Here is a 14,179-nt window from a genome sequence, read left to right on the forward strand (position 1 = left end):
AACGGCTTACCTCTTTAAAGTTGTGTGTTTGGTTCCATTTCCAAGTAGCTTGTGCTTTGGTTTGTCATGTGCGCCCGTGGGCGTGGACGACGATAGAGTGAGATCACTGGCAAAGGAACTAGTGGAGGATTCTTTGGAGATGTTGGTTATTGTGGAGCGAGCTCGGCGCGCGCTCGACTCGGGGCTGCCGGGGCTGCCCACCAGCTCCAGCGCCAGCCTCCCCTTGCCAGGCACTGGCGGAGGCTTCTCCTCTACCGGCACCATGTACGACAGCATGGCTGCCTAGTGTCCTTGCTTTACCCACATGAACTCTTCCGCCGTATTTTGTTCACGTGTCAGTCTCAAACTTGTATCATAATACAACCGTCCATGTTTACAAAACAGCTTTCAAAGTCTTATTGCCACTCACAGCGTTGTTCCTCGACACTCTGAAGAGATCTGAAACATGAATGTTATGATAATAAGGCTGTTTGGGAGACCATTCGGTATTGTTTTATGGGAATTTATTGACACAACAATTAAAGATTGGGCGGAACTAACTTTAACTTAGTTAGGTAGTTACTCGTTAAGTATACATATATTGTAGATACTTACTTAACAACGTACTTAGATACAACGAACCAATACCAAATTATTTTGTCATTTTCATTGATCGTAAAGGTACGAATAGACTACGACACTGTACACTATGTGTGAACACGAGTGTCTGTAATTGGAGAATTTATTGTGACCCGATATAGTGTCGCATCGCCTACCTATAAGTGTGAACAGTACAGACATTAATATCTGACATTTATGTCACAATTTGCGTCGTCGTAGTATATTCGTAGCTTAAATAACAATATTGTAGTAGTGCCTGCACTCCGCACCGTCTGTCAGCCGCGGGGATACTCAGCGGTCTCTAACGAGCTGTAGCTGGTCGCTAGGTAGGTCAAGTTCTCATTCTAGACATTTCGATGTGGACTGGAAGCCGTCAGTCTTTATTATTGTACAAGGCGGCCCTAAAACATGACCGCCGCCACCACGGTGCCCTATGAAAACTAAAATACTGCAGTTTTTGTTGTGTGTGTTAATTAAGTCCCTCAATTAAGTCAATCAAGATATATAGCGAGTATCAAAGCCGATCAAAAATACTATCTTCGGGGAAATTTCTGTAAAAATAGCTACATCCAACTCCTGAACTTGCCTACTGGTCCACTGATAATATAAGTGGCATTCTCATTTACCAATAAAGAAATCTACCTACGACATTTATGTTTATGTTTTATGCAACGATGACGTAAACAGACACATTTGTTTCGCATTAAATATTCTGACCTTGATGGCATTTTTTCACTCCTATCTATCAGAAGATATCGTGCTGTTATAAAATTGTATATTATGTTTTATTTACGTCTTTTAGTTTCAAATTTAAATTATCTAAGTCATTCATTTGGCTTATGCAGACTACGTTATGCCCGATGTTTACAAAACCCTTGGAATTGAATTCATAAGTACCTACTTATCTAAAAGTTAGCACTTTAAACAAAATTAAATAAGAAAACCTAAACATACTAAAGTATATAATTATCTAAGTACCTAATATACATATCGAAGATCGAACTGATATACAAATACAATATCATTTTATGTATATCTATAAAAGCAGATACTCAACAACTTCGAACAACATCATGCGCAGAGAACGTTATTAAAACTTATTAGAACGTATTGGTGTAATATGTATTGCTCAGTGGCTGTCAAATGCGTCGCAACTTCACTTTAATTGATCGTAAAACTATTCCGTGCGTTTCATAGATTCCAACCTTGATCTTGAATGAGCGAGGAGATTCGCGTGGTACGTGGTACGTTGGTACCTACGTAAGCTCTGCCTAGTCCCAATCTATTTTTATAACTGCAGATAAATACATCGAATCTTATAGTAAAACTCATTTTAGAAATCTCATGAGGCGTATTGCTTTGGGATAAACACAAGCTCTGATTAGTCTCTTTGTGTTTTAAATAATGTTTTTTCCTTGTATACCGCCTATATAACAAGGTATGAGGTATAGAAACGCCGAGAAGTGGACTTTGGCTATAAATTGACTGGTTGTCAACGCTAAATAAAAAAGCAGTTGATATTTCAATTTAGCCATTACGACATGCAGCGGACATGCACCAATGAGCTCACATCACTATTGTTCCACATCTTGCCTTTGCCAAGGTCAAGCAATAATTACGCACGCATGATTTTATATAATTATCTAAATATAGTGTGTACATCATCTCGTTGGCGCCTGTTCTATGATTTACTATTCATGATTTTGAGTACACATGTGTATTTTCTTTTTACTTGCGTCGCTGTACACTGCGGCTTAGCACTAGGTATGTATGTGCTCAGATATCTTGGGATTTATCGATATCTCTATAATCATGTTGTAGTGTTTGAGATAAGATTAAATCATAATTTAATATCACGGGACTCAATAATAGTGCTACTTAAGAATCAATATGTTCTGTGTTTATGAATACAGTATATATTTTTTTCTTTTTTAGTTTTTATTATATTACCTGATCTATTGTGTTCTTGTGTCTTGTACAGATTAAATAGTTTGTAAGTTTTACCTTGGGGCTTTCCAAAATAATAACCTTATAGAAAGAAATTAATTGATACGGAGCTTTATTTTTTGGATTATCTGTCCCTACTTCTATATGTATAGCCTTGATTCCACAAAATTTTTTTCAAAATCAGTATGGTATAGTATGGTATGGTACTTTTCTTTTGTCTATTTGAGTCCAACATCTTTGCACTGGTTGGCTAGATGCCCAGTATGTTCAATTAACTATGTATTTAATTTACTCAATGAAGTTGCACATTTGTAAGTGCTAACATATCTGCAATAGTTAGAGCTTAGTAGAAAGTAATGACTTACCAAATCTGGTTTCTCTTTATAAGCGATCTCTTTCGATTCCAGCTGAGCAATTCCCGTTAAATGAGTTCAACACCTGAAACAATAACAAATCAATAATTAAAAAAGAATAACAGCTTTCTATTCATTGATTTCGAGAATAGTGGTGAGGTTGACTCCAAAAGCGCTGGTGTACAGTTACGCCTGTATGGTTCAGTTACGGGTATGTTCAAAATGGCATAAGACTCAAGCCAAGTACTTTTAAATTGGCTTCCTTGTATATGTACCCAAAGGTAAAGTTCCGTGGGATGAAAGTATGTAAGGCTGGGCAGGTGGAAAGAGTAGCTGGCGCTCTTTAATTTCTGCAGTCCCCTAATAGTGGTAAAGGCGTGAGTTTGTGTATGTAGTGGTATATTTTAATTAACACAATAATGGGTACAAAAATGTTACGTAATATATATTAAGATTAAAGCTCTGCAAACTTATTTGGTTTCAGAGGATTAGTCATTGCTTGTTGTAACCTTTTAAGAAAAAGCTTACGTAACTACCTAAATAGGTCCTTGGCTAGGTATTCTAAATCGAACGAGCATGCCTAAATCGGTTGTTGTCGAATTTTGAGCAGGGAGACTTGTTTCTATCTAAAGGCAAGTAGGTACTAACGTACGACGTGCAATACTTAAAAAAAATGAATTTTTCATTTACAATCAACTTATTATTTATTGTAATGTAAATTCTCAAGAATCTGTACAAGTATGTTAAAAACTTTTAAGTTTCTGGATGAATAAATCTTGTTCCATGAAATGAGAAGCTACTAATTTATTTACAGCAAAGTCTTGAAGTCTTAATAGCTTGAAGACAATCTCAAAAGTCAGTCCGTCGTCGCTAAAATACATTAAAACAGAAAGATAAATGTAAGTTGGAGTAACCTGTATCAGGCTGTATGAGTTTTGTTCCAATTTCAGCTGTGCCCGGAAAATGGTTGATTGGCCAAATACTCATTAATGTTAATAAATTAATGAAGCTCGCTAACGATTGCTATAGCGCCAACCTTTGCGTGATAATGATTTGTCTTTGTTTTAACAATGTTAAATATTAGATATACAATGTATCTTTGGCTCTTCAGGGTTCGTAGTCTTGCGTTCCGCACGCACCTCAAAGAGCTGATCCCGACCCTGAGCTGCGTACTACCTATACCTAGCAGGTTCCTGGGGCTCCAGCTCGAGAAGCTGGAGTCGAAACAGGGTGTTTTTTAGTCAGCAAGAGTCTGACACTCCCTTTTGGCTCAACCAAGGCAGAAGAAACCATAGGATGATACCCTTCCCCCCCCCCCTTAAAAAAGAGTCTGTAGCACAGAATGGTTAGTTGTTTTTTTTTTTAGTTCAAAACATTTTACACCTACATTTCCAGCGAAGTTCCCGTTATTTGGATTACAATATTAATTTCATGCGCATTATATTCAACTTTTGAATTTATTCGGCAATTAGTCGGTTGTTTAGTGTTCAGGCGGATTTTACGAAACTGACCTTTGGCAAGACTAAAGTCATTTGTTGTTATGTTATTTACAATAATAGTTAATAATAACATTTTGTGACCCATAACTTATATTGCATTAACCCTTATACTTATTGCAGCAAAATAGAGATTTTTACAGAGTACAAAGTCTTAATAATACTTAATTCATAAGTATTTAAAATTTGAAAGCGATAAAACAACGCATGTCAAGAACTAACTTCAAATGGACACTTGTGCATCTTACGATGAACCTCTACAAAGTGTTCGTGTTAAGACACGTTCCTCCGACAATGGAGTCCTCCTTGAATGATCACGACATGGCAGTCAAGGACTTGAAACAAGGAGCCAGACATGACGTAAGAGCAAGTGAGCCTCGCTTCGCTTACATGACCCTAAAAGAAACCTTTCCTCACAATTGAGTTCCCTATATTTAGCTACAAAAGAAATATATCTTCTTTGTTACAAAACGTGATTGATTTCCACAATTGCTGTAAGCTAACAAATATAAGTCGTAACCATGGCAACGGCAAAACCTTCCGAATGTGGTTTATTTTTTTGCTTTTACCGCTAAACGAAAATAAGTATACGAGGGCGCGTAACAACTTGTTACATAGCCAATTAGACATACTTACCGGTGTTATATTTGGCGGATAAGGTGGCAAACAACATTTGGAAGTACCTACTATATAATATACCTAATTATGATTCTACCTACATAATTTAAAGGCCAAAAGGTACTATGGTGTGCAGTGTACGCTTACTGTCATTGACTAGTACTAAAGCAGTTTTAGACAGTTTACCTACTATATAATAATATATTTAAAAGGTAATATAAACCCGTGGTATAGCGACGCGGACTGTTTTTGATGATATCAAGATCAAATGTGTGGGAATGTCGGTGAAATATTATTCCACGCTGAAGGAAAGGTCAGTCGCCTTTGGTGAACCCGGCTATCGTCAGTGATGCTGCAGTGGCACTCGGCACACATGATTACAACCGTACTGAGCTAATTAAGCGTTCACCATTATGTTTCTCACACGTGTTATAAAGGAAATTGCTGATTTTATTGATTCGCCCTACTCTAGCACACGGTACGCTGTCATAATTTAATGTGCAATTAAAGTTTTATATCTGATAGACTCATAACTAGGCATAAAAGATGACTTAGCTAGATAAATCAAGTAACACGTACACGGCATAAATATTACGGTATCCAAGATAAATAATAATATCTCGTACCTATTGATTATATATAGTCTAGTGCATTTGATATAAATAAATAATGGATGTAAAGACCTATTTTCTATTGCATCAACTAATAAAACTGGTATTTTCTTCAAGTACTGGTATCTTCTTCTTACTATTCCAGCCCTGTCCAATACGAAATCGGACCAATTAAAATAAATACTCTCCTGGGATTCTGTGCAATATCATCATGAGCCTATGAGTGGCCACTGCTCACCAAAAGCCTACATGTAACTGAAAAAGTCACACTTGACACTTGATGTTGGTAGGTTTCGAACCCGCACACTCATGAATGAGAAGCGGGCATCTTAAACCCATGGGCCATAGCCATCATGACATCGACTGACAGACAGAAAACCTTTTAAAGTCCTTAGAGGAAAAGACGCGATGATAGTCTCTACCAAATCATTTACATTCATTTACGAATGTACCTACATGTTTAAATGTTATAAAGTTTAATGCAACTATAGCACAGTACACAATAGTAATGCGTACTTGACCAGGTAAGCAGAAAATTTGTTTGTGACAAAATAATGGAAATATGATAGGTACCTATAAAATACGCTTTTAATTAATGCATTTCTTACCAATGCACGTGACAAACTGTCGACATAGTAGTACTTAAATATACCACTAAAAAACAAAAGAAAATCACAAGGCTGGCCGATCCCAAGTCCACTGGCTCTCTCATTTAACATTTATTCAGAAAAGTCTTGAAAACTTTTCTTCATTTAAGTCGATCATTATTATAAAGGTCTCTCAGGTAACAACATAAGTAGACAAAAAGGTGAGATGCTTGGAGTCTATAAAATGTGATATCTTTTGAAAGAATTTTTAAGATTCCCTGAATGTTGTAGTAAGTACCTATAGTGACTTTCGAAAAGTGGGTAGTGCCGACTCTTTCTGAGAACAAAATGCATAAAGTTGTATTGATTAGAATCCGCAATTTATTAGGGCATAGGGACAAACAGAACATACAGCGCATCAGGTAATTTTCTAAAACGGAAATAAGTTCCATAATGTTGTTCCGTAGTATTTTCCTGAGTAAAATGGTCTGGTATTCCGCTGTTTACAGTACATCCCTACCATACCACAGTTACTGTTTGTAGATCAATGTTTAATAATAAACAGTCAATATGCTACATAACTTACAGATAGTTACCTAATGGTTGCTTTTTATTGCTGCACAAAAGTTAACTGTGGTGTGGACGTACGGTTACAACTAAAATACATACTAAACATATGTATAGTTACCTAGGTAAGTATTATAAAATTCACCCAATATAAGTAGGTAATATAAATCCAACTAGGTATGTAATATAAAACACCTACAATCTACTATATACATATCATCATAACTGAATTCTGGTTGATCACCTTTGCTGCTAAAGTTCGTACTAATTCCAAACTATCAAGTCAAGTAGGTAAGCAAATGTATGTTCATTTTAAAATATTTAGTAATCTGAACCCTATGCAAGCAGTCCATTCCCATTAATCTGAACAAAATTAATGAACTATTTTGCATAAAGATATGACTTTATTTATGCGACGAACCAGTTTAATGTGACATTTTTACTTTTTAGTCTCAAAATGATATTTGATAAAGAATTTAGCAAAACAGTAAAGGCCAAATTCAGTAACAGTATTTCTACTGATTGTATCAGAGGTTCAGGAACTCAGATGGATTATTCGGCGGCACGTGCTTCTGTAGTTAAGTTACCGTTTTGGCAAGATTTAAGGGTACAAATAATTGAAGAACTGGCGCACACCATACAACCGCGGTGGTTTCAGTAAACTAGTGGTCGCCTAGTGGCCGAAATTCGACCATATACGATTTAATTTACAATACCACTTAACATACGTTCAAGGATAATTTTTATTTAACTCAAACTCAAACAAACTCTTTTATAACGCATCATGAATAACCAAACCTCCTTCAATGAAAAACCTCTTTTCATATGAGACGTGAGAATATCATCGCAATGTCTGTCAATTTTGACGTTTTGTCAAATACGATCAGATACTATGCATTAATGTTTTATTTATTGATTTAATGTACTTTATAAGCATTATTATTGAAAAATATTAGCGTCCTGTACTTCTCCTACACATAAACTATAAGTGTACCAAATTTTATGCTCCTACGTCCGCGCAATTTTCGTAAAAAGGAATATAAAGTTTTTGCATCACGTATTAATATATAGATGCCAGTGTTAAAATACGAGTATTGTTTTTTAAACTTCTTTATAATTCACTTCAATTGTAATTAATATCTTTTGTTCTGTATCGTCTCTATTTAGGACATAAGCAATCAAAAACTAGAACAAACATATTTCAAAATATAATATTATTCAAAGAGCAAAAGCATTTAGTTAACATCGCTTTAACATTTTCTTTGAGCACCTACTTCAAAGCTCCGTTTGAATTTTTAATTATTTGTATTCGACAGCTTTATTCATTTGCAAGGATTCTGTTTGTTTGTCTAACTAATGTTTTTATATTTTTTTCCTTGTTTTAATGTATTTTAGAGACTATTGTCTCAATACAGAAGGAAACCATTACAATACCAAATCAAAAGGTAAATTGAAATAAATAGGTACTTACCGTAATTAGGTATGTGAAAGATGAAAGAAAAAAATAATAAATAAAGAAAATTTCTTTTAATCTAAGAAAAATGGAGAGAATCTTAATAGAATAATAAACTGATTTCACAGTCAATGCAATATTTATGGCGTGATAACTTTTATTGTTTACATTCCATGATAACAATTCCATGTTGGAAGGTAGTAGTTATTAAAGGAATTCTCAGATAACCGCACCTATGGTTATACTTAAACGTTGCGCAAGATTAGTTTCCTAGATACATTTTGACCATAGCATCCAGATGGAAGAAATTCCTAGAATCACTGAACTGGCGAGTCACCTTTTGTATGTACATAACACTTTCGTACTGCATTGCGTCAGTAGAAGCGCTATTTAAGGTTCAAATTGCGTTGAGCGAAACGCATTCGATTAGCTGATCACAATATAGAATATGTGTTTACTTTTCACCATTCAAAAACATTAACATTCATGCAAATGACCAATTTTATCCTCCACTAAACAAATTCAACAATGGACGAAAATAGGATATACTTACTTAACTATTTAATTTAACAATGACACGATCAAACGTAGGTATTTATGGAATTGTGTAAGCATCTATTTTATTAGGAGTTGTTGCAACTGGCCGTTTTTTAGAATTTCTCAGGTAAACTAAACGGATGTTGGAAACGCACTCGACCGTAGCCGCGCAGCCCGTCAACGAGGATGAGTTTGGTTCTCATAACGAAGTGTATACCTATATAATCTAGAGATCCGCTATATAGTACTTAAGTATGAAGAAGAAGAAACTTAAACTTGAGAATAAATGTAAACTATATTTAGTTTTGTACAATACATAATACAAACAATACAATCATTACATATTTAACCAATTTACATTAATTATAATTTTCAAAATTATAAAAGAAATTAGGGAAGTACCTACTTATACTGAGTCCTGAAATCAAACAATGATTCACAATCATCAACAGGTGTACGCAAAGATGTCTTCAATCGGTTTGCTTACAAATCCATCAAACTCTCCGTAATTCACTTCCTGTGCCGAACAAAATGAATAAACTTTTAATATCGTTTCACGGTAGTTGAGCACATTTCTAAAAGTTATAACTTCGAGCAGATTAAAATTGATTTAATTTTTTTGCGTGTGATCTAGTTTCGTCTGTGGGTGTTCATAAAACGAAATTACGGTGAATGGTTGCGTGCAAAGAACATGGGCAAAATTATATAAAGTATTTGCAACAACTGTATCAGGTTGAACGAACAATGGCAAATACGTGTAATCATTTAATTTGCCCTCCAACAACGTAATTAAGATTATATTTGCATGTCATTTAAGCATCTATGAGAGAGACGACATACTGTGCACTTCCCAGTGAGTACTGGGAAGTGTTAGCAATACGGAGGGAGAAAGACGTTTGTTAAATAGACCATGTCCAGTTGAGGTATTCATGCGTAATTGCAGCCGAGCCGTAGGGCTACTTGTGTTGTAGGTATACTTTCAAAGCTTGTAGGTAACATCAGTAAACACGGTTATGGGTAATAATATCCAGAGAAAACAAAACGCTATAATCAATTATTTAAAAATCTCACTCTTAAAAGTTCCAGTAGATATACAACTGCGGCAAAGCACCAGTAAAATTATCACATATCCGTAGAAACTGTTATTAACGTTCCTGACCAGATAAGCATAAAATCTAACAACATAAGTTCATAAACCTAGAAAATGTAATGGAGTATACTGCCATGGCTGCCCCACCGGAGTCGCAAATGAAATCTTATAAAAATAAAGTGGACGGCTGATTCATTACAATTTATTTCCGGTGGGATCGAATATGTTTGTTGTTGTTCAACTTCCGCGATTACTTAAACCAATGTTGCTTGTGGCCATAATATGTAACCAAAGAGAAAAACTTTAACGCGACTGAATGAAATCATTATGGTACACACGTACGGCGCAGACACATTTTGCGACTGTTTCGCTATTTTAATGACATAAGCAAAAGCAGGTTTGTAATGCAATGTACAGACTCAAGAGATTTCGTAACACGAATAAAGTCAGGCCGATAAACTCGATGAAACACATTTTTTCGCAATAATAAGTTGTCCTGACATTTATATCGCATAATATATTATTTCTTATTTATATTATATTATGCTATATGATACCGCTAACTAACGGTTTACTTTAGACAACTGATTTTCATTTAACATATTTTTGCCAAATGACAAAATAGTTTTTTCGAATTAGAATATTTAAGTCAATTTTATGAATTTTAAAGGAATCGTTTCAATGAAGTTTAGTTAAATACATACTTAGTATCATATCGTACAATCTTATACCGACAGATTATTATTATTATTGATCACAAACGTTTGTAAAAACTGTAAAATACATACTTACACACATAATATTAATATTATAAATATAATTCGTATTGAAAAAAAAACCGTTGCTTGGGGTGTCGTGATGGCACCGAAGATTATATGCCCGCTTCGCATGCGTTCGGACGCGGGTTCGAAACCTACCAAACGGCAAGTGCCAATGTGACTTTTTCCGAATTACTAATGCTCAAACCTTCTGTGTGCGAGAAGGGACCTTTGGTTAGCAGTGGGCACTTATAGGCTGTTGATGTAATGGAAAAAACCCAAGAAAAATAAACAAAACCAGAACCGACGACTAACAATGTAATTTTATTAGGGAACTCGAACTACGTAGGTACTCGAGTTTGTCAACTTCCATACAACTTCTAACAAAGCAAACATTTTCGCTATTCAAATACGAGCAATGTCCCTTGAACGTAACTGAAGCCTGTTAAACTCTATATTGTATTCAAAAATGTTTACTTACAGTATTTTTCAAGTTTCCAATAAGTAACATTTTCTTGGAAGTCAAGAGTACTCGTAAAGCTTAATTTTCCTCTTAAAAGGAATTTAGGTAAATGTAAATAAAAAGCTACGATACTTGACGTAAAGTATTTAACGTTAAGTACTTAGTATAAAAAATAAACTCAATACAATTAGGTACGTTTTGATAATGTTTGAAAATGTATCAGGTCATCAAGTGAACATTGTCTGTCGCTTATTGTAGGTGGACAGTGGACATAGATTCGGCGCACCCAGATGACGTGGGCAGGGAGAGGGTCACTATTGTACGACATTAAATGTTTGTTTGTCCGTATGACATCACCACGGCGACATGGAGCGATGCATTTACCTAAAATACCTAAAGCATCTAGCTATTAATAAACCCACAGTGACCAAGCAAATTTCGTAAACAAAGCTGTTAGTATACGCTCACTTCAAATCAAATTTAATAACCGATAAAAAATGTTTTATGTATAAAAATACAGAATGGTTATTATTGGAAACAAAATATGCTCATTATTAGACAATTGATACGAAAGGGTAAAATGAAGTAGGTATTATTTTTAGTATAAGACGTACCTACCTACTTAATCATGAGTTTACGATCAGAATATTGATAAATAAAGGTATGGTTATTACTGTTGTCATTTATTATCTCACCTTTAATTAACTTTTAATCGACCCTTTATTTGACAATTTCAAATCAAGAAGCGAATATTTTTATTCATAATATTATTTCTGCATCGAAAAGATTAAATATCTGTTTACTGGCAAGTTGAAATATGTGATCTTTCATTTCTCATAAGAATCGGACGACGGCATAGTTGTCTGTTAGTCGAATAAACTGTCACCGTTACCGAAACTACGCATTATTTACCTACTTCTTCTTGGGAATTCCTCGTAAATGTAACTTTTAACGTCCGAGATTATCTGTTCCAGATATTCTCGCTGCAGCTTTCCTTAAACATTCGTTTAATTATAAAACACGAAACTATTTATTCTTTTCTTACTTCAGTACATTATTCAAATTGTAATGATATGCGTGAAAATACTATTACTGAAACTTTTTACAGGTTTATTCGTTCAGTTTCCATTCACTATCATAGGTAACTATTGCATGAAAGTACAGAACGCCACTTGCTACGATCCTTTAATGCTCTTGTTTTGACCACATTCAAACATCTGGTTTACAGGCACGTGAGCCACGTACCGCTCGCTAACAACTACCACCTGACTTTAAATTAAGTATGCCCTGCATATATGTATAATATATCAATGAAAATCCTATATATTTTTGTTAAAGATTCTGCTAGCTTTTAAGTTACTATCAGCGTTTCTGGTCCACTTTCATCGTTTCCGTCACGATGACTAGCAGACATCAACTACAGGATGTCCTACGTTTAGGAGACCGAAGTCGCGAACATAAGAAAACGTACATTTCCTGCTATTAAATAGACCTAGAATTTCAGACGTGGCCTCACTTAATCATCTATCAAAACTAGGTCGTACTAATTTATTATGTAATGTGAACAATTGGCGCACATGGAAAAATTAGTGGTTCAAACAGCAAGGTTTTTACTTAATCAGAAAATAATAATATGAACTCTTAATGTAAAATTCCTTTGCACTATGGCATGGTAAACAGTGCTGAGAATGTAATAAACAAAAGCATTTAATGGACGAGTTATTATTACACTTTCTACTCTAATTGATCACTAAAATCTAAACCTTACCGTCAAGCGTCTCCATTTTAGCAAAACAATCAAGGTAAACTAACTATACGTATAATTATTGCAGTATACAAAGTAACTCCAAAATCGATGTAGGTAGTTCTAATTTGAGGTCATCGTCTATGAAAAAGCAATGCCAAGTGGGTTAACGCGTCAAGGAACCACCATAATGACGATTAGGTACTGGTGTAAATAAATAGTTTGATTTGCCTGTAACGGCTGTAACCATTCCTCGTTAACGTTTAATTTTGTTTTTTGGTTGTTTTCTTTTACATAACAGCTAACTACGTGCTTCCCAAAAGTTTCTTTTTATAAATACGTACTTAGATTCGCAGTTTTAAACTACCGAACTCCACTTAAGACGCAGTGATCACCTGCATCACCCTCCTATTGACTAGATTGACCGTCACCGGATGCTTACGAGACCTTCAAGATACTACATAAATACAACGAACAGAAGGTAAGAAGATAGTAAGGAATATGTAAAAGAATAAGGACGATTAGAAGTAAAACGACTTATAAAGTTTATAATTGTACATAGATTTGAAATATCTCCAAAACCGACATTATGTTTCTGTTTACATGCATGTATTGGGAACACTTAGGTATTATTTATAGTCTGCCATACGTAAACGCGTTGTCGTCAGTGAAGTATGGGAAACAAATTCGGGATAAATAAGTGCAAGCGTACATACGTGCACTGAATCCGAGTTGAGCGTCGTTGCGGCCGGTGCATTCAGGATCAGCCGTCCAAATCGCACGCTGTCAAGCAAATGTATCAAAAACAAGAGGGAGCGAATGGATGCGGCCGGCTGTTTATAAACATTGGACTAGACGAGATGCGATCAATGCCAAGATGGGCACACTCTTAACGGCCGGGGCCACGCCGGCCCCAACCTCACCTGCCTCGCGGAATCAACCGCGTAGATAACACAGTGCACTGGACCGCAGACGCAAGGCGTCGAGTGCAACACGGCGGGAGCAATTACACGGACGTACTGAACAGGCGGCTGACGGCGGCCGTGTGCGCGCCGCCCTAGCGGTTACGTCACTTTGATTTGACAGCTACCGCACGAGGTACGATTGCGACGCCAGCTGAGACCGCGCCGTGGCGCCACTGGCGTTCCGTCGATCAATACTCAGTAGGTACGCGTCGCGTTCCACGCTGCGCAGTGCGCAACCGCGCAACCACACGAGACCGTCCGAAGACGGACACCGCACCGCCCGCCCTCCTCCCGCTCGCAACCTGCTTCGCTTCTTCCGTGCGGTGCGATGCAAAATGTAATGCAACGTAACCATCAAATACAACTTTCATGTTTTACGAACTTGCGGCC

The 14,179-nt window shown here is 36.0% G+C and overlaps 1 protein-coding gene across 1 annotated transcript in view; it reads right to left on the reverse strand.

Annotated features, from left to right (window-relative positions):
- The window catches only part of LOC118266868 (uncharacterized), a 38,126-nt gene extending 24,225 nt beyond the window's left edge, over positions 1–13,901 (reverse strand). The window contains exons 1-3 of the mRNA XM_035580467.2: positions 13,541–13,901; positions 2,913–2,985; positions 11–438 (exon numbers count right to left, since the gene is read on the reverse strand). Of these exons, the coding sequence (XP_035436360.1) occupies positions 11–276 (266 nt within the window). The 5' untranslated portion in view covers positions 277–438; positions 2,913–2,985; positions 13,541–13,901. The remainder of the gene's footprint in view (positions 1–10; positions 439–2,912; positions 2,986–13,540) is intronic.
- Between the last annotated feature and the right edge of the window lie 278 nt (positions 13,902–14,179).

Source organism: Spodoptera frugiperda, chromosome 25, assembly GCF_023101765.2.
Source record: "Spodoptera frugiperda isolate SF20-4 chromosome 25, AGI-APGP_CSIRO_Sfru_2.0, whole genome shotgun sequence".
NCBI classification, from domain to species: domain Eukaryota; kingdom Metazoa; phylum Arthropoda; class Insecta; order Lepidoptera; family Noctuidae; genus Spodoptera; species Spodoptera frugiperda.